This window comes from Ostrea edulis, chromosome 5 (genome assembly GCF_947568905.1).
Source record: "Ostrea edulis chromosome 5, xbOstEdul1.1, whole genome shotgun sequence".
Taxonomy (NCBI): Eukaryota; Metazoa; Mollusca; class Bivalvia; order Ostreida; family Ostreidae; genus Ostrea; species Ostrea edulis.
This window is the reverse complement of record NC_079168.1, coordinates 90639883-90662499: the sequence shown is the minus strand read 5'-3', so window position 1 is coordinate 90662499 and position 22617 is coordinate 90639883. Positions and strand designations below refer to the sequence as shown.

The 22617-nt window shown below is 34.4% G+C and overlaps 1 protein-coding gene across 2 annotated transcripts; it reads right to left on the bottom strand.

The window, feature by feature from the left end:
• Window positions 1-921: 921 nt before the first annotated feature.
• LOC125652258 (tyramine receptor Ser-2-like) lies at window positions 922-16714 on the bottom strand. 2 transcript variants are annotated; one of them, XM_048881310.2, is made up of 2 exons: window positions 16491-16714; window positions 922-2595 (listed from the first exon to the last, which is right to left on the bottom strand). In XM_048881310.2, exon 2 carries the CDS (start codon window positions 2578-2580, stop codon window positions 1261-1263), a length of 1320 nt encoding a protein of 439 aa, XP_048737267.2. In that variant the 5' UTR covers window positions 2581-2595; window positions 16491-16714; the 3' UTR covers window positions 922-1260. The 2 variants fall into 2 exon arrangements, with proteins under 2 accessions (XP_048737267.2, XP_048737266.2); XM_048881309.2 differs by lacking the exon at window positions 16491-16714 and adding an exon at window positions 16120-16391.
• Window positions 16715-22617: the final 5903 nt, after the last annotated feature.

Here is a 22617-nt window from a genome sequence, read left to right as displayed (position 1 = left end):
ACACTCAAATATATGCAACACAAATTGACTTGTATGTGCTTTGGCTATATGATCTTCAAATTTTTTTTTTTTACTCTGGACTTGCCCAGCCATTAATTTTAGAAATTTCTAAAATGCGGCAATATCCGCCCTCTATATGCAAAGTTGCTTAACTCAACAATCAAAATTATCTCTCCTTGCGCTACGTATGAACAGTACAAGAGATATAACTCTAATTAGATATACAGACCCACAGTTTGCCAAAAGTCAGTTTATTTCATAAACTCTATTTTAGTAAGAACAGTTAGTCCTTTACCCAAATTGTAAATTTGATGATCCCAGGGGCATGGGTTTTGGTATCAGGGTGGGGCCAAAATGGTCAGTTATTAAATGTGTCAACAATAGAAATTTTTAGTTTCTTGATAACTACATATGTACCATTCCAATTCTTTTTAAATTTGTTATGAAACATCTTTAGAACAAGGGGGACATAAATTGTAAATTTTAGTATTCCTGCATCCCTGGGTTCCTGGGGCGGGGCAAAAACTGTTCAAAATTGACCTATTTTCAAAAATCTTCTTTACAACCGCAAATGTGTAAGAAAAACTAAATACATAGTGATGTAGAGGTGGAAGGCCTCTACCAAAATTGTAAATTTCATGATCCCCTGGGTAGGGGTTCTTACCCCAAGGCGGATCCAAAATGATCAGTTATTAAATGTGTGAAAAAATGTTTACCTTCTTGATAACTACCATTCTATTATTTTGATTATTGGCCAAAAGACTAAAGTTTCAGAGGTATTAATGAAGACGATTTTAAGAATCGTTCTTCTGTTTGAAAAAAATCGATCAATCGATTCAATGCAACTGCAGCATTACAAGTATCTACTACTTGTATAATAAATTACGTACAAAATTGAAATGACTGAAACTACAAAAGATAGAAAATATTACAAATGGGTCTTTAATTCACTTCAATAAATTAAAATTGAAACAATACATGGTACAGTTCATAAAACATTTCATAAAAAATTACAGTCTTTTGCACTTTCAAAAACAATATCACACTAACAACTAGACTTCTGAAGCGGAAAGTAAACATGTCACATTAAGAGAATTAAAATTAGAATACTTTTCAGACCAGGAGTAGGACATTTCATTTACCTGCAGATGCACCACACGTTTTCGGTTTAAAAATATGCATGAATGACAAAAAAGTTTATCCATTAGGATTTTCAGAAAAGAATTTGTCATGGATCACATATAATAAAGACATTTCGTGTTAGTTACTTAGACTTGATTTATAATAATTCAATCTGAAATTTGGTCGCGGACAAAATAGATTTCGAATTTCCTTTCTATATTTCTCGTTGTAAATTCCGTAAATAACAGGGTTCACTAAATTGTTTAAATATACAGATTTAGTAACCAATTCAAAAGCTGTTTCATTAAATGCTCCTTCCTCTAGAACCCTTTTTAAAAGTTCAAATAACAAGAAAGGAAGATAACTCAACACAAACACAACAGTTATGGTAATAAATAAAATGTTAGATTTAATTGGACTTGCTCTTTCTTTTATTGACTGCTTTCTCTTTTCGTCATCTGGATATTCTGAAATTGAGCTCTGTGTACTTCTTGTTGAGTTTGCAATGCTGGCATCACGTCTCTGACTTGCAATTTGTGGGTTCTGAACCTGCGCGTGCGCTTGGTTATTTTGTTCATGATAATGAGAAGAATTACCTTTGTTTTTACTGTTATTCAAATTACTATTAAATGACTCTGCTAAAGAAACTGATGAAATACTGGTCTTCTTTGAATTTATCGCGTGAATTTTGGCGGATTCAACAGACGTTCTTCGTGGCATTCGGGGTCCATTCCGAATGGACATTGCAAGAGCATCGCCAATGATGGTATGCTTCCACTTATATATTGCAATTGCAATTTTTACATATAATATTCCTAGAATAACAAATGTTAATAGAAATATTACAGCTAAAAGTACATAATAAATAATTGGAAAACTTGTGTCTTCAACTGAATCATCATAGGAGCAGTCTTTACCGTCCACGCCCATGAACTTTGTGTGTATTGTTTTAGTTCCAAACACAAATAGCGCAGGAATAGATAAGACGAACGATATAGTAGTCACTAGTAAAATCAGCAGTCTGGTTGTCTTTTTAGTATAACTTTTATATGGGGGCCTTGTTATCTGTAATCTGTCAAACGCAATCAAGACTAGAATTAGACCGGAAGTAATGTTAACCGCAAAAGCCAGCGTTCGGGATATTTTACATACAACACCTTCACCATATAGCATAGGAAAGCGTAAGTCAAAGGCCTCAAATGGAATAGTGATGCAACAGGAAATCAAATCGAACACAGCCAACCATGTTATGAAGATATTCTTTGAGGAATTTGGTCTTAGTTGCCAGCCGTACACATATATCACTAGTCCGTTCCCTACTGTTCCCACGACCATGCTGATTAACAGGAAAATGATGGCAGGTTTATTGTTTTCGAACTCTTTTTCGTTCAAATGCCACAGAATATAGTCCGAAGATAGAATAAATATTGCAGTACTGTTTGTTGAATTTACATCCATCGGTGTGTATGTTATCTACAAAAGAAAAAAACCCATATATTTGATATTATTTAAATTGAAAGGATTCATATAATAACATGTATGTGTCGTAAATTTTAAGAAGCTTTCATGTCTGGACATACAAGGTTTTAATTGTTATACTCGACTGCCAACAGAATTCATCTTGAATTTGGAATATAATGAAGAAATACTTTCTACTGTCTAAAGTGACACCTCTGTTCATCCGAGGAAAGTGATGATCTTTAATATCACTTGTTTCTATATTTCCTTTCCTGAATGATACTTGAAATTGACTGTCACAACAAAATCCCAATTCATATGGATTCTTTTACCGACAATGTATGTATCATTAACCCAAAAATATGCTTTAGATGGCTCCATACCTCAAGACCTTGAATTGAGAACAAACTTTAGTCTAAATTTCGAATCTAACTTATAAAATAATTTTCATAAACAAATTAAATTTTCAGTATGTCAGCATTACATATTTTTATAAACCAGTACATTTTTTAAACATATGTGCTAGATAAATCTTAAGATATAAGTAATCAAACCTTGGCTTAAATAAGTTACTATTTTCAGTTTATGGTATTGATGCCTAGCCTGGATTTCTCGATACATGTACAAATTTTAAATCGGAACTTGGAATTAAGCCTAAAATTTTACTCAATAGTCACTCTTCTGATAGAAGAAAACTCAATCTTAAGTTTGATATTTTTTTTTCGAGAAATCCAAGACTCATCGCCAATACGGGACTTTTGAGATACGGATCCATTTTGACTTTTATCGCGCGTTGAACGTAATTTGCAGGGCATGCCACTTCCGGATTACAATAACAACTAAGTAAACAAGCTTGTAATACTTCAATTGCTATCAAATTCCTGTATTAAAATGCTATTTTTCAAAGAAAGAAATCCCTACAATCATTTATAGGAAAATGTATTTGATTATATTATGTGAGTTAGCAAGGAAAACAAATCTAGGGAACGTCTTGAGGATATCGATAAAACTTCACGGCTTCCATCCAAGGATACGCGTGTAAACGTGCCTTTTTTCCTTCCATCTGATTTACACCCAGGTACTAAGCACCAATAGTGACTTGGATCGTCATCGTGGGACTGCGCATAACTCTTTACGGACCGTCTGCTGGCGAAACACGCACAGTGTATCAATGTCAACTTTGCCCTACAATTGCTTACTATCGCGTGACCGCGGTGTATAATCGTCAAGTCTAACCGGTCGTTCCAGAACATCCCGAAAATTCAATATTGCAAGAAACAACAAGATTGATAAAAATTAACGATGGTTAATTGTACAAGGTCTTATATTACAACGCCGCCAAGAAACCACACAAGTATGCACCTCTTAAAAAAAGCATCCCAAGGTCACTCTACAGGGGAAACATCAACACCATACCCAAGTACACTCAGCAGCCCAAGGTCACTCTACAGGGGAAACATCAACACCATACCCAAGTACACTCAGCATCCCAAGGTCACTCTACAGGGGAAACATCAACACCATACCCAAGTACACTCAGCAGCCCAAGGTCACTCTACAGGGGAAACATCAACACCATACCCAAGTACACTCAGCAGCCCAAGGTCACTCTACAGGGGAAACATCAACACCATACCCAAGTACACTCAGCAGCCCAAGGTCACTCCACAGGGGAAACATCAACACCATACCCAAGTACACTCAGCAGCCCAAGGTCACTCCACAGGGGAAACATCAACACCATACCCAAGTACACTCAGCATCCCAAGGTCAAACTACAGGGGAAACATCAACACCATACCCCAAGTACACTCAGCATCCCAAGGTCACTACAGGGGAAACATCAACACCATACCCAAGTACACTCAGCATCCCAAGGTCACTACAGGGGAAACATCAACACCATACCCAAGTACACTCAGCATCCGAAGGTCACTCTACAGGGCAAACATCAACACAATACCCAAGTACACTCAGCAGCCCAAGGTCACTCAGCAGGGGAAAAATCAACACCATATTATACACATTTTGCATTTCCGAAATAACACCAGTATTTATTTATTTCAATAACTTTTCAATGTCAAAACCGGCATATGAATTTGTATTGTTTTTGTGATTAAATAATTCTTCCTTATATATTTCTTCACACTAAATTAATTATTTTAAGAAAAGTGTCCCAGTGTATTACATTCTTTGGCCAAAGCAATTTCACTAATATATTAAATTAAAGATGATGACAATTTGAAATAATTTAAATTTCAGTTTTGTGGGCATCCCTGCACGATGAATAGCAAACCACAATTTATATGATGAATCATATTCATGAAATATATTCCAACGAAACAGAGAACTCTTGACTTCACGAATTTACGTAATAACGCAGTACAACAATCAGACGAACTTTATGTGTGATGACAACATTTGATAAACTTTCAAGTCTAGGGATTTCAAAATTACATGTATTGATAATTCATATACGAATATTCGGTAAGAGTATTCGAATATATATACAATTTCCCGTCGATATTTGAGTATAAAATTTGAATTGTGTGTATACATGTGTAAGTGTACAACAAGGCAATTTACATTGAATATTTGTCAATTTCCAAATGATGAATCGATCTCAACGCAAGAAGGATAACTCTTACATACTGTACTGAAGGCAATTAGTAAACAAACACCTTATAGCAATATCAGTATTTGCCGATTAACTACATTTTTTTCTCTCGTAATTTGCTGATCGATATTTTGGTTTTTTTAAATTAAAAAATTATACCAGACATACAAAACGAAATAATAAACATGTATTCAATGCATTTATTAGGTTAAATTCACGAAATTAAGACCCTTTCTAACATTACTTTCATACGTGTAGTTCAACGATCAACTAAATCTACCCCCCCCCCCCAGCCCCCCGAAATATTAATTGACGATCAAGTTCACTTGACTGTCAATTTCAAAAGTTTTGGGATGAGAAGTCCGGCTGACGAAAAAAACCGTTCAGGTGGAATGGAGGTGGCTGGTACATGTACAGCCAAACATTTCGTGGCCTGTTGGGATAGTTATCTTCATGTTTGCGCCACATGAGGATCTTCGTTAGGTTGAACACATTCGCATGTAATTTTCCACTCCTTCTCCCTGTTGGTTTCTCTTTCTCGGGTGAGAAATGAGTTAGATACTCGATTTCATTTGTTTTTCGCGACTGTTTTTCCAGTGGTTTGGGGCCATCGTTAGGGACAGGGATCGAATTGATGAGAGGAATATCATCCATACGGGACTCGATTTCGCAGAAGACAACTTTTCGTTGTTCTTTATAGGAATACATTTGGTAGAGTCTGCATCTGAAAAATAGCGACGTTTTAGTTCATCGATGACAGTTTCCTTTGCTTTACGAATAAAGGGACTGTCCGAGTTATTAGAGTTTCTCCTGATAAGTTATTAGATCTAGAGTTTCTCCTGATAAGTTATTAGAGTTTCTCCTGATAAGTTATTAGATCTAGAGTTTCTCCTGATAAGTTATTAGAGTTTCTCCTGATAAGTTATTAGATCTAGAGTTTCTCCTGATAAGTTATTAGAGTTTCTCCTGATAAGTTATTAGAGTTTCTCCTGATAAGTTATTAGATCTAGAGTTTCTCCTGATAAGTTATTAGAGTTTCTCCTGATAAGTTATTAGATCTAGAGTTTCTCCTGATAAGTTATTAGATCTAGAGTTTCTCCTGATAAGTTATTAGATCTAGAGTTTCTCCTGATAAGTTATTAGATCTAGAGTTTCTCCTGATAAGTTATTAGAGTTTCTCCTGATAAGTTATTAGAGTTTCTCCTGATAAGTTATTAGATCTAGAGTTTCTCCTGATAAGTTATTAGAGTTTCTCCTGATAAGTTATTAGATCTAGAGTTTCTCCTGATAAGTTATTAGATCTAGAGTTTCTCCTGATAAGTTATTAGAGTTTCTCCTGATAAGTTATTAGAGTTTCTCCTGATAAGTTATTAGAGTTTCTCCTGATAAGTTATTAGAGTTTCTCCTGATAAGTTATTAGATCTAGAGTTTCTCCTGATAAGTTATTAGAGTTTCTCCTGATAAGTTATTAGATCTATAGTTTCTCCTGATAAGTTATTAGATCTAGAGTTTCTCCTGATAAGTTATTAGATCTAGAGTTTCTCCTGATAAGTTATTAGAGTTTCTCCTGATAAGTTATTAGAGTTTCTCCTGATAAGTTATTAGATCTAGAGTTTCTCCTGATAAGTTATTAGAGTTTCTCCTGATAAGTTATTAGAGTTTCTCCTGATAAGTTATTAGAGTTTCTCCTGATAAGTTATTAGATCTAGAGTTTCTCCTGATAAGTTATTAGATCTAGAGTTTCTCCTGATAAGTTATTAGAGTTTCTCCTGATAAGTTATTAGAGTTTCTCCTGATAAGTTATTAGAGTTTCTCCTGATAAGTTATTAGATCTAGAGTTTCTCCTGATAAGTTATTAGATCTAGAGTTTCTCCTGATAAGTTATTAGAGTTTCTCCTGATAAGTTATTAGATCTAGAGTTTCTCCTGATAAGTTATTAGATCTAGAGTTTCTCCTGATAAGTTATTAGATCTAGAGTTTCTCCTGATAAGTTAGAGTTTCTCCTGATAAGTTATTAGATCTAGAGTTTCTCCTGATAAGTTATTAGATCTAGAGTTTCTCCTGATAAGTTATTAGATCTAGAGTTTCTCCTGATAAGTTATTAGAGTTTCTCCTGATAAGTTATTAGATCTAGAGTTTCTCCTGATAAGTTATTAGATCTAGAGTTTCTCCTGATAAGTTATTAGATCTAGAGTTTCTCCTGATAAGTTATTAGATCTAGAGTTTCTCCTGATAAGTTATTAGATCTAGAGTTTCTCCTGATAAGTTATTAGAGTTTCTCCTGATAAGTTATTAGATCTAGAGTTTCTCCTGATAAGTTATTAGATCTAGAGTTTCTCCTGATAAGTTATTAGATCTAGAGTTTCTCCTGATAAGTTATTAGAGTTTCTCCTGATAAGTTATTAGATCTAGAGTTTCTCCTGATAAGTTATTAGATCTAGAGTTTCTCCTGATAAGTTATTAGATCTAGAGTTTCTCCTGATAAGTTATTAGAGTTTCTCCTGATAAGTTATTAGAGTTTCTCCTGATAAGTTATTAGATCTAGAGTTTCTCCTGATAAGTTATTAGATCTAGAGTTTCTCCTGATAAGTTATTAGAGTTTCTCCTGATAAGTTATTAGATCTAGAGTTTCTCCTGATAAGTTATTAGAGTTTCTCCTGATAAGTTATTAGAGTTTCTCCTGATAAGTTATTAGATCTAGAGTTTCTCCTGATAAGTTATTAGATCTAGAGTTTCTCCTGATAAGTTATTAGAGTTTCTCCTGATAAGTTATTAGATCTAGAGTTTCTCCTGATAAGTTATTAGATCTAGAGTTTCTCCTGATAAGTTATTAGAGTTTCTCCTGATAAGTTATTAGATCTAGAGTTTTTCCTGATAAGTTATTAGATCTAGAGTTTCTCCTGATAAGTTATTAGATCTAGAGTTTCTCCTGATAAGTTATTAGAGTTTCTCCTGATAAGTTATTAGATCTAGAGTTTCTCCTGATAAGTTATTAGAGTTTCTCCTGATAAGTTATTAGATCTAGAGTTTCTCCTGATAAGTTATTAGATCTAGAGTTTCTCCTGATAAGTTATTAGAGTTTCTCCTGATAAGTTATTAGATCTAGAGTTTCTCCTGATAAGTTATTAGAGTTTCTCCTGATAAGTTATTAGAGTTTCTCCTGATAAGTTATTAGATCTAGAGTTTCTCCTGATAAGTTATTAGATCTAGAGTTTCTCCTGATAAGTTATTAGAGTTTCTCCTGATAAGTTATTAGATCTAGAGTTTCTCCTGATAAGTTATTAGATCTAGAGTTTCTCCTGATAAGTTATTAGAGTTTCTCCTGATAAGTTATTAGATCTAGAGTTTTTCCTGATAAGTTATTAGATCTAGAGTTTCTCCTGATAAGTTATTAGATCTAGAGTTTCTCCTGATAAGTTATTAGATCTAGAGTTTCTCCTGATAAGTTATTAGATCTAGAGTTTCTCCTGATAAGTTATTAGATCTAGAGTTTCTCCTGATAAGTTATTAGATCTAGAGTTTCTCCTGATAAGTTATTAGATCTAGAGTTTCTCCTGATAAGTTATTAGAGTTTCTCCTGATAAGTTATTAGAGTTTCTCCTGATAAGTTATTAGAGTTTCTCCTGATAAGTTATTAGATCTAGAGTTTCTCCTGATAAGTTATTAGATCTAGAGTTTCTCCTGATAAGTTATTAGATCTAGAGTTTCTCCTGATAAGTTATTAGATCTAGAGTGTCTCCTGATAAGTTATTAGATCTAGAGTTTCTCCTGATAAGTTATTAGATCTAGAGTTTCTCCTGATAAGTTATTAGATCTAGAGTTTCTCCTGATAAGTTATTAGAGTTTCTCCTGATAAGTTATTAGATCTAGAGTTTCTCCTGATAAGTTATTAGATCTAGAGTTTCTCCTGATAAGACCTCAAACAATCGGAGACGCGAGACTCGAAGACGTAACTGTGGTGACGTAGAGAAATCTTTTAAGATCCTTCTAGAGGAAACAAAACGTTCTTGGTGATTTTTTCATCTAACGCATGTCATTTAAAACGTGGCGTTATTCAGAGATGTGCAGTCATAAAATATGACAGATTCCACCTTTGAGAGACATCTTAGACTAAACATGATTTGGAACCCCGACTACAATTTGTCGTTTCTCATTTTTGTTTTGTTTGTTTGTCTTATGTCCCGTCGAGAATTGTTCACTCATATTGAGACGTCACCAGCTGTAGGTGAAGTACCAAATTTTGGACCTACGTATAGCGTTCGGGGCCGTTGCAGTGAGGGTTCTTTAATGTACCAACGCCTGCCGCGACACGGGACCTCCGGGTTTTTTTTTTTTAGGTCGTATCCGAAAGACCTGTGATTCTCACTTCTGTTTCACATGTTGTCATGGTAGTAGAGTGCTTATAGTGACCTAAGTCTGTGCTATTTTATGAGAATTTTGGCAACATTTTGCCTTTCCAGGGCCAATTTAATATATAATTGTAACGTATGCCCGAAATATCCTCTTATTTTGAACTTAAAAGGCGTCTGCTTTTTCAATGTTTCACATATTGTCATGTACGTCAACGTCAGTTGGGTTTTTTTTTTTTGGTTTTTTTTTTTGTAACTCTTTTAAAATGAAATGTTCATGACTGCGTGGCTTTCTAGCCTGGTACCCGAGGCCTTCCGATGTTCAAAGAACGAAGGCCAGGCATCGGATGTCGAATGGAGTCTTCCACTGATCAAAATCCAATATGGCGGACTCAATGGTAAGTAATGGGAATGTACGTAAATGAGCGTATCATGGCTTAATTAGCTGTGTCACTTTCGATTTTATGTCATTAATTGCCAGAGACAGACCTTAGGAAATGTATAATACTTGGTTTTCCATGTGACACGCTTGTTTGATATAGTCTTATCCCTTTGTTTTCAAGTAAGTAGGTGATGATCAACTCGCATATTTTTCACGTGTGTTAAATTAAATCTAACCGTGTCACTTCGTTTTTTCTACTATTGATGGGTTGCTGGCGAAGATATATACTGAGTTTTATAGATGACACGCACCAGTTTTCTTATTTTAAACCGACAATTTCAGATCGAATTTCCTCGACTAATTTTGACAGGTTATTCTTGCAACTGCTAGCTGTTTATGAGCCACCCTTGCATTTTGTAAATAATTGATATTAAGAAAGATAACATTTTATTCTAGAAAGATACAAGTTAAACCTACATGCCCTAATTATGTAAACACAATGTGGAAATAAGTTTTGACCTCAAGATCGATTGCCTGTATAGTTGTATATTGTTTAACGTCCCTCTCGAGAATATTTCAATGTATATATGTCAGTTACAGTCATTGTTTGATTCTCTATTGTTTAAAATTCATTCATATTCAAGGGCCACCATCAATTGCCTGTATTTAGACCTATACTTGATACTTTGGCCTTTTGAGCAGTGAGGATCAGACTGTTCCTAATTAATTGTGCCACAATATTTCAGTTAACAATCTTATTCAATGATCACTCTATGTTAACTCTTTTCTCATAATATGCAATCAGGTGCAGAGGACCTATTCTGACCCAGATAATCACTGGGTTACAAAGACATTTCTCTCAGCTAGATTTAAAGGTATTTCACAAACAGAAATGCTAGATTTATCTAAATTTCAGGATATTAGACTTTCTTCATGAACAAGGGATATATTCAATTCAAATGCTTTATTGACGACTAGCAAACATGAGGCATACATTATATATACTAAGCTGTATGTATATTATATATATACACACATATATATATATATATATATATATCACACCAACCAGTATCAACTGTACAAGAATAATACAATATTTACCCTCCAAGGCTACTAGTTCTTAATATATGCCAACATGGTGTACTGGTGCACACTTTCGTATCTGTACGATGGAGGAACAGGTTCGATTCCTGTTGTTGGCTTTCCTTTGAAAGAACTAGTTGAGATCTTCCATTGTTTAAGAATACTTCAATATATCATAGCATTTAATGTCAATGACACACACTTGCACAGAAAACATGTTTACTAGTCTAATGAAATAGCTAAATTTCATTTAAAATAATTATTTGCATAGAAAAGGTTTCTAATAAAAGAAGGTTGTGATCAAGCATTTCTTGTGCAACACATTCCCATCTGAAAGTTAGCAAAATTCCTCATAAGTTTTATCCCCAAGTAACTGAAACATGTCTGTGTTGCATGTATCCATTTCAAAGATTCTTCAATTTCCACATGAAACAATGCCAAATCTCCTTTTTCAGGTCTTTTATGTCATATATTTCTCTGGCCATACAGTGGAATGAATTACTACTCCTCCTACTGTTAGCTAACTTCTTGATCTGAGAACTGACACTCTCAAAGTTCCTCCATAAGTCTTTCTCAAAAAGCTCACCTCTGATCTAAAAATTAAAAACAATGTCACAAAACATCAGTATAATCAGTAAAGATTTGCATTGATATGGATCAGGAATAGTAGTAAATACACAATGCACATACATCATAAATATTAATTATGTCGTTACATGTATTTTACCATAGATAAATAATGAAACAAGTCTGTAATTTTTGCAGAAGATGAACAACCAACTGTGAATTTTGAATGTCAATATATTTCCCTTTTCATCTAAAGTTTTATATTCATGCAGGTTTTACTTACACAAACAAGAGGGAGGGAATGCTTGTATGCATGCCATATTCTTCACTTCCACTCAAAAAATTCTCATTTTCAAGGAAGTCTTCTGAAGATCTGGCTTCTCCTTTTTTAAAGGGTCTGCATGATCACATGAAATAAAACAAGGTAGGTCTGTTCATTCCATACAAAAAATCATGCATTTTTCACTATTGTGTTTTATCAATACAGAAATTGTCAGTATCTAATATAATCAATTTGGGATTAAATTTCTTCCACTAACAAATAGAACATATTTTAGAATATGATAAACTTCTCACACCTTTAGATGCCAGAAATAATTGTTTCTGTTATTGCTGTAAGAGGTGGGAAACTTGAAATAACAGACTGTAACAAATTGATTTAGTTGTTAACCTGTTCTGGAAGTCTGTAATTCTTCATTCAAGTTGGATGTTAATTCCTTCCGATATGAATTGGTTTCGAGGAGGATGGGTCCTTGAATACCCCTTTAGAATTTCTTTCTCTGTCTTTTTCCATCTGGAGTCTGTAGACTACATGCTAAAATAAAGAGATCAATCTGGTTATCTTTCTTTTCCCTTTTCCACAAAACTATATTAAGAGTCATTAATTTGGTACACAAGTACCACAAATTTAATGTATTGAAAACTATCTTGAAATTTGCAATACAGTGAGAGAAACAGAAATGCAAAACTTTGTTTTTGGGGATGAATGTCTTGGGTTTCTCCAGATTGTGATCTTCTACATTTTTTCTTTGAAGCTTTAGCAGGTGTGATTTTATTATAAAATCCAAACAGTACAATGAGTTTGTGCAAAAGCATAACAATGAAATGTTACTATAGTGCCATATTGTGTACTTCACATTATGTAAAATTTGTTTTTGTTGTGATACAGAATTCCTGGCTACTACAGCCTAAGATTTTTAAATTGAAGTGTATGAACTCAGTTCTCTCATAAAGAAGACAAAGAATTTGAGTTACAAACAAATGCAAAATATAATGCTAACACAAAAATAGAATACCTCAATGTATAACTTTTGGCAAATATAAAAATTGTGGACCGACCCACAAATATAATTTTAGACAAACAGGACAGTGAATCAGTGAGGAATAGTAACTGTTGACAATGAAATTGTTAGTAACCCCTTCTGAAATCTGAAGAATATTCAAAGTAAACCAAAGTAACAACAGAAACTTTAAATCAAGCCTATTGGATCAAGCATAAAGTTGGCAGGTCAACATAAGAATTAAATAATTACATTGTCAGACACCATGTTACTGAATTATAAAATGCATAAATAGCCTTATCTGCTACACAAGCAATATATATATCTTATTATACCTGTTGGCATGGTTTTGCATATTCATGAAGCATTATATATGAGGGTGTTTTTTCATCTACTATCAAGTGTTTCTTCTTTCCATATGTATGGAAATTCATCTGAAATTAAAACGATTAATATACATAATATTGAGAATCTGTAAAATTGTACACTATAAGTCCAATAAAAGCTTAAAACACCCCTATCATCGCACAAGAAAGTCATCATATAAACTTCAGCTATAGCCTATAGTCTTATCAAAGTAAAGCACGTCATTAGATCTATATGTAATAAAAAATTATCCAAAAATGAGTCGAGGAAATTCGATCTGAAATTGTCGGTTTAAAATAAGAAGACTGGCGCGTGTCATCTATAAAACTCAGTATGTTTCTTCGCCAGCAACCCAATACAACCCATCAATAGTAGAAAAAACGAAGTGACACGGTTAGATTTAATTTAACACACGTGAAAAATATGCGAGTTGATCATCACCTACTTACTTGAAAACAAAGGGATAAGACTATATCAAACAAGCGTGTCACATGGAAAACCAAGTATTATACATTTCCTAAGGTCTGTCTCTGGCAATTAATGACATAAAATCGAAAGTGACACAGCTAATTAAGCCATGATACGCTCATTTACGTACATTCCCATTACTTACCATTGAGTCCGCCATATTGGATTTTGATCAGTGGAAGACTCCATTCGACATCCGATGCCTGGCCTTCGTTCTTTGAACATCGGAAGGCCTCGGGTACCAGGCTACGTGGCTTTCTGGCATTGAGCGTGTAAATAGACGATTTGCGAGTACACGGTCATGTGATACTCCACCACCGTCAACAGATTCCCGCTCCTCTTGATGTGTGTGTGTCCGTCGTTATAGACACACTTTTAACACCTTTCCGGTAACTTAAGAATGGATTTCATGTAGTCGCCATACATTGGGATAATTCTGAATCTGACCGTTTTAACGAACGGAAGCTTGTATCCAGACAACACTAAATTCATAAGACAAGTAAACAGTTTTTGTTTTAATTCATTTGAGATACGCTATCCTATATTCTACAATGGTTGTTGCAGAGATTAAAGAAATTCCGAGTCTATTATTCTCTAATATATACGGATTAATCAATAAATTATCAAAACAGTGACTCATATTGATTAACCTTCCAGAGAAGAACTCGTAAGTTATTTGAACTTGTTTCTGATCCTTTTGTATATTATGTATGTACAATAAAATATGTTCAAAACAACCTTCCACATGAATTATCAATATCTGGGTCTAAAAATGTAATACTTATTTAGACCTGATTACTTGACAAACATCAAACTTGGTTCACTGCTCCTATTGATTTTGAGGTCACAAGGTCAAATTGGACATCGTATGATATTGTCTGCCCAATGTCTTCAGAACTCTTTGCTTCACAAACTTCAAACTTAGTACACTGGTTCTACGTAAGGACTACATATATATGGCTCCTGTAGATTTTTAGATCGCAAAGTCAAAGATCAAACTACTCTAGAAATAGTAAAATATTGTTCACTTATTATCTTTAAAAGAATAAACTGCTTGACAGACATCAAACGTGATACACATGTACATCATAAGGAATAGATATCCCCTAATGATATTGGGGTCACAAGACCAAAGTCAAGGGTCCGACTGGACTCAATATCTTGAGAACCCTTTGCTTGACTGACATCAAACTTGGTGCAATCCCTCTCGGTAGCCGACGAAACCTGTTACACGAAGACACCCTGACAATGTACAGAATACACACAACGACATAACATGTAGTATCTTACGTAGTTATCAGGACACCTAGAAAAGCTTATCCAATACTCTCTTTCCAATTGTAAAAATATATATATATTTTTGAGAGAGAACATAAGTTGAGATATGTTCCTACACCACTTGTCCCCAATGATTTGATATTTTGTATATAAACCTTTCACACTCTGTGGGTCATGTTTATGGGACTGTAAGTGTAAGAATAGAATTTTTTCTCATATACTGCATTACTTTCCACCCAACGAAGAATAAATGGTTCAAAATTATCCTTACTTTAAACGTACGTTTTATCATCTCTCTCTCTCTCTCTCTCTCTCTCTCTCTCTCTCTCTCTCTCTCTCTCTCTCTCTCTCTCTCTTTCCTAAAGTGAATATTATGAAACTAAATCTAAACATTATTTGAGGAGGATGGCTTAGCACATACAGATTATTCATTCATGGCACTGTAGTATACGGATTATAAAGCTATCTTTGTGATATATTACATGTAATATACATGTAGGATGCACCGCATAGATAGTGAAAGTACACCTCGTAATCATGAGCAGTGATTACATGTAGCTGAGAGAGAGAGAGAGAGAGAGAGAGAGAGAGAGAGAGAGAGAGAGAGATTTGAACCATGAGAGGCCAGAGTATGGGGGGGGGGGGGTTACACAAATAGTATGGGTCACCCCTCCTTAAAAAATCATAACCCTCCAATAATCTTTTAAAGTTTAAGGCAACTAACCCCACGTTTGAAACCTTGAGATCCGCCTATATAAAAGAGATGATATCGCCCAACAGATGTGAAATCTGTGCCAGTTATCTTTGCACAAAGTGTTATCAATCGTAAGGGACGTCGTATACAGTATATAAATAAAACTGCTATCAGGGGGTGTATTAACAATGTATGATATGGAATAAATTAAACTGCTTTTGTAATCCAGGGAATGTGTTTAAAAGCCACTCTTCTGTTGAAAGTTTAAAACACAAAAGGTTTTTAGAAATGACACAGATATCATTCAAAACCCAAGTCTTTAAAATATAATATACACATATAGCCACCAGTTACTATTTTACATGTATATACACGATATACAACTGTATCAACTGGTTTTGTAAATATGTAAAATAATGTACGAAAGAAACACGAAATAATATATTACGTACCAGATAAAATCCTTCCCTTACAAACACTGCACATATGTGAATATGGGGCGCGTGTTTATGATATGTGACTACTTCCGCAAATACAAAGTATCCGAGCTGATATAATAGAATTTAGGTTAATTAATGGAACACATGGTGACTTCTAGCAAGGTAACTTTTCGCCGTGTCTTCCATACTTGTACCCCAATGTTGTAAACAATACAATTTAAATGTCAGTTTGACAAAGGCACACTCAGATATTTATCAAATGTTTTTGCATTCATATCAAATCTCGTTCTTACATACAACAATTGTGTTATTCTCTATGACTCTATGAATCATTATCATTATTTTATGTGAAGTGCCCATCACAAACACACGTACAACATTACCTCTTGAGTTTTAATGTTGGACTTCTTGTTCGGAAATGGTCCTTCAAATCACAATTTTACACAAAATTTTTATCTAGAGACATGCAAAACTTCTGCACATTTTTCTAATTCCATCGAAGTTATAAACACTAGACCTCAAACTAACCAGGAAATGTCTCGAAAAACAGACACAATACACGTGCATATACAAGTACATGCATTTTAAAAGTTTTACACTGCAAGTCAAAGCGGAAAACCTCCTGCGGATATTCGAAATTGAAACTGATAATCAATACACTTCCTGCTTTATTTTGAGATTATAATTGGGTTTTTTTTCCACATATTTTAAAATACCTTAATTAGCTCACTTGAGCGAAGGTTCAATTGACCCTTGTATTGTCTGTCTAGCGTAAACGTTTTACATTTTCAACTTAAAGTTTGCTTACAAATTGCGGCAAATTTCAATTAACCTTGCCCAAAAACACTCTTGGTATAGGACATTCAAATGTGTTGAAATGAAGGGGTATAACCCTATCCAAGGGGGTATAAGTAAGAAAATGAAAAAATAGAACGAATATTCACAAAAGCTTCTCAAGAATTAATAACTGAACCAGATATATTTCAGTCTCGTTAAAATATAACTTAAAGTGTGCTTACAAACGCAAAGTTTGGGTATACAAAAATGCTAATATTGATAAACTAAATACATTGATACAAGAATATGATTGGAAAATAATTATCAATGACGCGCATACAATAGAACTAGCAACAACAAAAAATTCGGAATTTTTTTTAAATCTTTTGTGAAGGAATGTATTCCTGAAAAGACATTAAGAAAAACAATACGTACTAGAGACCGATTACGTAATAAAGCTTTAAAGTCGAAAAAGGAAGAACATTGGGAAGAATACAGGAAGGTTCGAAATAAAGTTAATAACATGAAAAAGCACGCTATTTTAAATTACTATGATAACATCGAAACACATTTGAATGACTACTCAAAAAATAATAACAAATTATACTGGAAACTTATTAAAAGCGTGTTCCAGGTTAAAGCCGGCAATGAAATTCCGCCCATCCAATATATTTCCGATGACGGTATCAATACGGTAGCTTTTTCAGATAGAGAAAAGGCAGAAGTATTAAATAAATATTTTCCCTCAATATCAAATATTGACGACACAAACCACATTTTGCCCAATTCAAATTACTTAGGCAATGACAGCACTATCCTTACTGATATTTTTATTGAAGAACAAGAGGTCATAGATATAATATCCAATCTTCCTGTCAACAAGTCTATTGGGCCCGATTGTATAAGTCATAGGATGCTAAAGTCAACAACACATGTCATTTCTAAACCACTATGTATGCTTTTCAATAAATCTCTGCGCGAAAAATCTTGTCCTAACTTCTGGAAAGAGTCACATGTTCTACCTCTTTTCAAAAAAGATTATCCTTCTTTGCCTAGTAATTATAGACCCGTGTCCCTTTTAAGCTGTGTTAGCAAAGTTATAGAAAGAATAATTTTTAAACATGTATATAATTTTTTTCATTAAAACAACTTATTCTACAAATACCAAGCTGGTTTTTTACCAGGTCATTCTACAGTTTTTCAACTATTAGAAACTTATCACAGAATTTCAAAAAGCATAGACGATAGTAAATCTTGTTGCATGGTCCTCTGTGATCTATCTAAAGCTTTTGATAGAGTTTGGCACTAAGGTCTTCTATTTAAATTACAAACTTATGGGATCAAAGGTAATATTCTTGAATGGTTTTCTGATTATCTTTCTTGTCGGAGCCAAAAAATTATGTATAAAGACCATTTGTCTTCAAGTGCAAGTGTAAATGCAGGGGTACCCCAAGGTTCTGTTCTTGGACCACTATTGTTTTTAATTTATGTTAATTATGTTGCTGAAAATATGCTGTCTTTTTGTAGATTATTTGCTGATGATAACTCCATTCAATATGCATCTAAGAACTTACATGAAATTGAATTTACGTTGAATCATGATCTTCGTGTTCTAGATGAATGGTTTAAACAATGGTTGTTAAAATTTAACCCCTCTAAAACAAAAGCTGTATTTTTTACATTGAATAAGGATATTGATCCTCCTAAATTATTTTTTCAAAGTTGTCAGTTGGAATATGTGCCAGTGCACAAACATTTAGGGTTGTTCATTTCACGTGATTTGGGTTGGTCACAATATATAAATACAATAAGTAAGGCTTACAAAAATTTAGGACTTCTTAAAAAGCTAAAATTTACTTTAGGAAGAAACACTCTATTAAAAATGTACACTACTTTTATTAGACCAGCTTTAGAATATGCCTCAGTGGTTTGGGATGGTTGTAATGCATATGATAGTGATTTGTTAGAAAAAGTCCAACTATGTGCAGCGCGAATAATTACTGGCCTACCTATAATATTAGCATCTAGAGATTCTTTATATTTAGAAACTGGCTTAGAGCCTCTGTCTTTTAGACGAACAACCGCTAAATTAGTTACCATGTTCAGAGTTCATAATAATGATGTTCCTGAGTATCTACAAGAAACGATCCCAAGAAAAATAAATAATACATCCAAGTACAATCTCCGTTATGGAGACAATTATAAAATACCAAAATGTCGACTTGAACTTTATAAGAAATCATTTGTACCTGATGCTTTATCAAAATGGAATTCACTTGATATAGAATCAAGACAAGCTACTTCAGTTAAGCAATTTCGTAAGAGTGTTAGCTCCAAAAATATCAACAATCCCAAACCACCGGCATATTTTTCCTATGGTACTCGTTTTCTGAATAACTTAGACACACCTGTATTTTGAATTACGATCTATATAGACGCAATATTGTTGATTCTCCGTTATGTTCTTGTGGTATGAAAGAAGACGCTTATCATTTCTTCTTTATTTGCAGTAAATTTTCAAATGCTAAATATAAGTTAATGGATAGCTTGCTGAGGTTAAATGATCTAGTTATTATCGATGTCCACCTTTTACTTTGGGGCAATAATGCTTTATCTTCTGAGTTAAACAAGTGTATTTTTTCTTATATTCAGTCGTTTATTCATGAAACCAAAAGATTCAATTGATGTTCAATTAATATTTTTTGTACATTAATTTTCTACAATAATATGTTGTTATATTTTTAAGGAGAAGAACTCGTAAGTAATTTGAACTTGTTTCTGATCCTTTTGTATATCATGTATGTACAATAAAATATGTTCAAATCAACTGAAAAACACCAAAACTTGTATGAAAGCCTCCGTATATAACGAAGATACTAGCCCGATCAAACAAATGCTTCGGGGGGCGGGGTAGAACCAGGATATACATCTGTAGAATTATTTCCTTTCAAGAACTGCAAGAGTATTGTTTTCCAAAATCTAAGTTTGTCCACATCATGATAACCAGGACTAAAGTCATTCTGATTAGAATTAGGTGTTAGATCCACTCACATACTCGCTGCACAGTTTGTGTAGCGAGTATGTGAGCGGATCTAACATCTAATTTTAATGAGATTGGACTAAAGTGAGCCCGCAACAGTGGTTCAAATCTAAACGCAAATCCATTTTCATGTTTACTAGAGCAGACTCAAGTTAGACACAACATCCGTTGTATAACACAGGTATTATTATTATATGGATTATACATGTAAGCCGCTAAGGATAAAATTCAAAATATCAATCAGAATCAAATATATATTCATTTTATCATTCTAATATACAACAAGATTTATTCAATATGCACCTTACTTACCAAACTTAATTCATTTCAATTAGTTCTTTTATTTTTATGTATATTCACCAAAACAAAAAAATTCACCGTGTAAATCATCATAAGTATATTTTTCTTTAGAATAATTTTTACCAGTAAACGAAAAAAATGCAATTCCTCAGGTTGGCAATATGGATCACACGCCTATTGTTTTGCCAAATGTCGTTGAATGCGGAAAATTCATAACGATTCACTGGCATATAGTCAAATCCCTCGTATTCACCAACCTTTTCATCATGATAGCAGGATTTGATGAGCAGGCCTTCAGGGAAGGGGGATGTACATTGTAAGCTCTTGGGCAAAGGACTATATTTCATTTCATAACTGATATCTCAAATTAGATAAAAGTATCGATAACATTTTAATGTACAATTACTTCCCGCAATTTCTCTAAAAATACAAACAATGACTGAAGCAGAATTGATATTGTAATCCAATATGAAAGACATAGAATAATATCTTCATTCTTCTTTTAGATATCATACTATTTCCTAGATAAGATTTTTATCTTTGGAGGCTGCTATAGCATGCGTTAGGTCAGGGGCGGATCCAGGAATTGTGGTTCCGGGGTCGCCACTTTATGAAGCGGGGATCCTGGGGACCGCCTTGAAGTGGGGGCCCAGGGGACGAAGCCCCTGGGTTTTACAGATTTTATAGGGCTTGAAATATGTCTCCTTTTGAGTCATTTGTACTATTTTCTATCATTTTTTATACGGTGAAGTTAATAAAATGATGCAAATTTTAAGGGCTTTTCGTAAGTTCTCCCAATAAAATAATTCAAGAAATCAAACGATTTTTATCATTTATTTCTACAGGAGGGGAAGAAATTATTGCTTCTTTTATCGTTTGGTACATTTTCTAAACAAGATACCACGATTTAAATTCGAAAATTTTAAAGGGGGGGCGCCGTCTGCCCCCCCCCCCCCCTTAAATCCGCCACTGTGTTAAGTTAGCATTAGTTATTCCATCTTTGATGCGTTTAATGTTGATCTTGGGGGCGTTAAACACCGCACTCACCAAGAAAAAGTTTACTATGGTGCATCAGGAAGTGGCAATAATTACTAAACACAATGCAGTTATCTCGCTTCTTTCGAAAATGCAGAGTAAACATCGTCAAAGAACGATTTCTTTGTGTGTTTGTTATACGTCCCATTCGAGAATTTTAAGGACGTCACCAGCTGTAGGTGAAATACCACAAATAAAGACTTCTGCATGGCACTCAGCCACAGGCACTTGTTTCTGTAAATGACTTATGACCTCTGTATACTAATAATAACACTGTTATTATTAGTATACAGAGGTCATAAGTCATTTACAGAAACAAGTGCCTGTGGATGGAACCCCCCTCCCCCCCCCCCCCCCCCCCCCCCTAGCGAACATTAGGCTACTACAACCAGTGTTCCAACGCACTTTGAAAAAGTTTTCAAAGTGCTTTGGGGCCTCCGTGGCCGAGTGGTTAGAGCACGAGTGGAGGATGTGCAGTGACCATGAACCAATTTTCTAGACCAAGGGTCAACAGCGAACTAACCTCTCTGTGTAAAATCCTTGTCTGGAGCATATTTCTTTCCTCTTGGTTTTACCAGGCTCAAACTTCACCCATAAACCTTTGCTGAGTACAGAATGGTCCTCTCCGAAAACAATATTTAGAACTACCTTGCATGTATTTTGCTTAATCTCGGATGAGATTCGGCTTGGCTGAATATTTGGACTGACGCTTTCACCGAATCTCGGAGCAGTCCTTCATAATTCATGTCTGGAAATTTACTTTCAACTTTCAGTTGATGTACACTCACAACTTGATCCCGAATTTAACGCACTTTGAAATTTTTTTCAATTGCGTTGATTTGGTCCCAAATTTAAATTTTCAAAGTGCGTATTTTTTTCAAAGTACTTTGCAACAGACCAGTCGTCTCAGAACGGCATGTGCAACAACAGAGGCTATATTGTATTCAATTAAAGTAGTATATAGTCTACAAATGTTTTCCCATGACACTGAATATTTCAGACAATCTTAATTTGACAAGTTTCTGATACACTATGTAACTTGAAATTTAGCCCAGTAAAGATCAGCTCCTCATACATACATGATTATGATCAGTACCTCAACAATAACCGTTACATAAAAGGTGAAGATAACGAATAGTGATTAATCTCATAGATCCCATAAGCAATACAAAATACATAGTTGGGCAAACACGGACCCCTTGACACACCAGAGGTGGGATCAGGTGCCTAGGAGGAGTAAGCATTCCCCTGTCGACCGGTCACACCCACCGTGAGCCCTATATCTTGATCCGGTAAACGGAGTTACCTGTAGTCAAAATCAGTGTGCCACGAACGGTCTAACAATCGGTATGAAACAT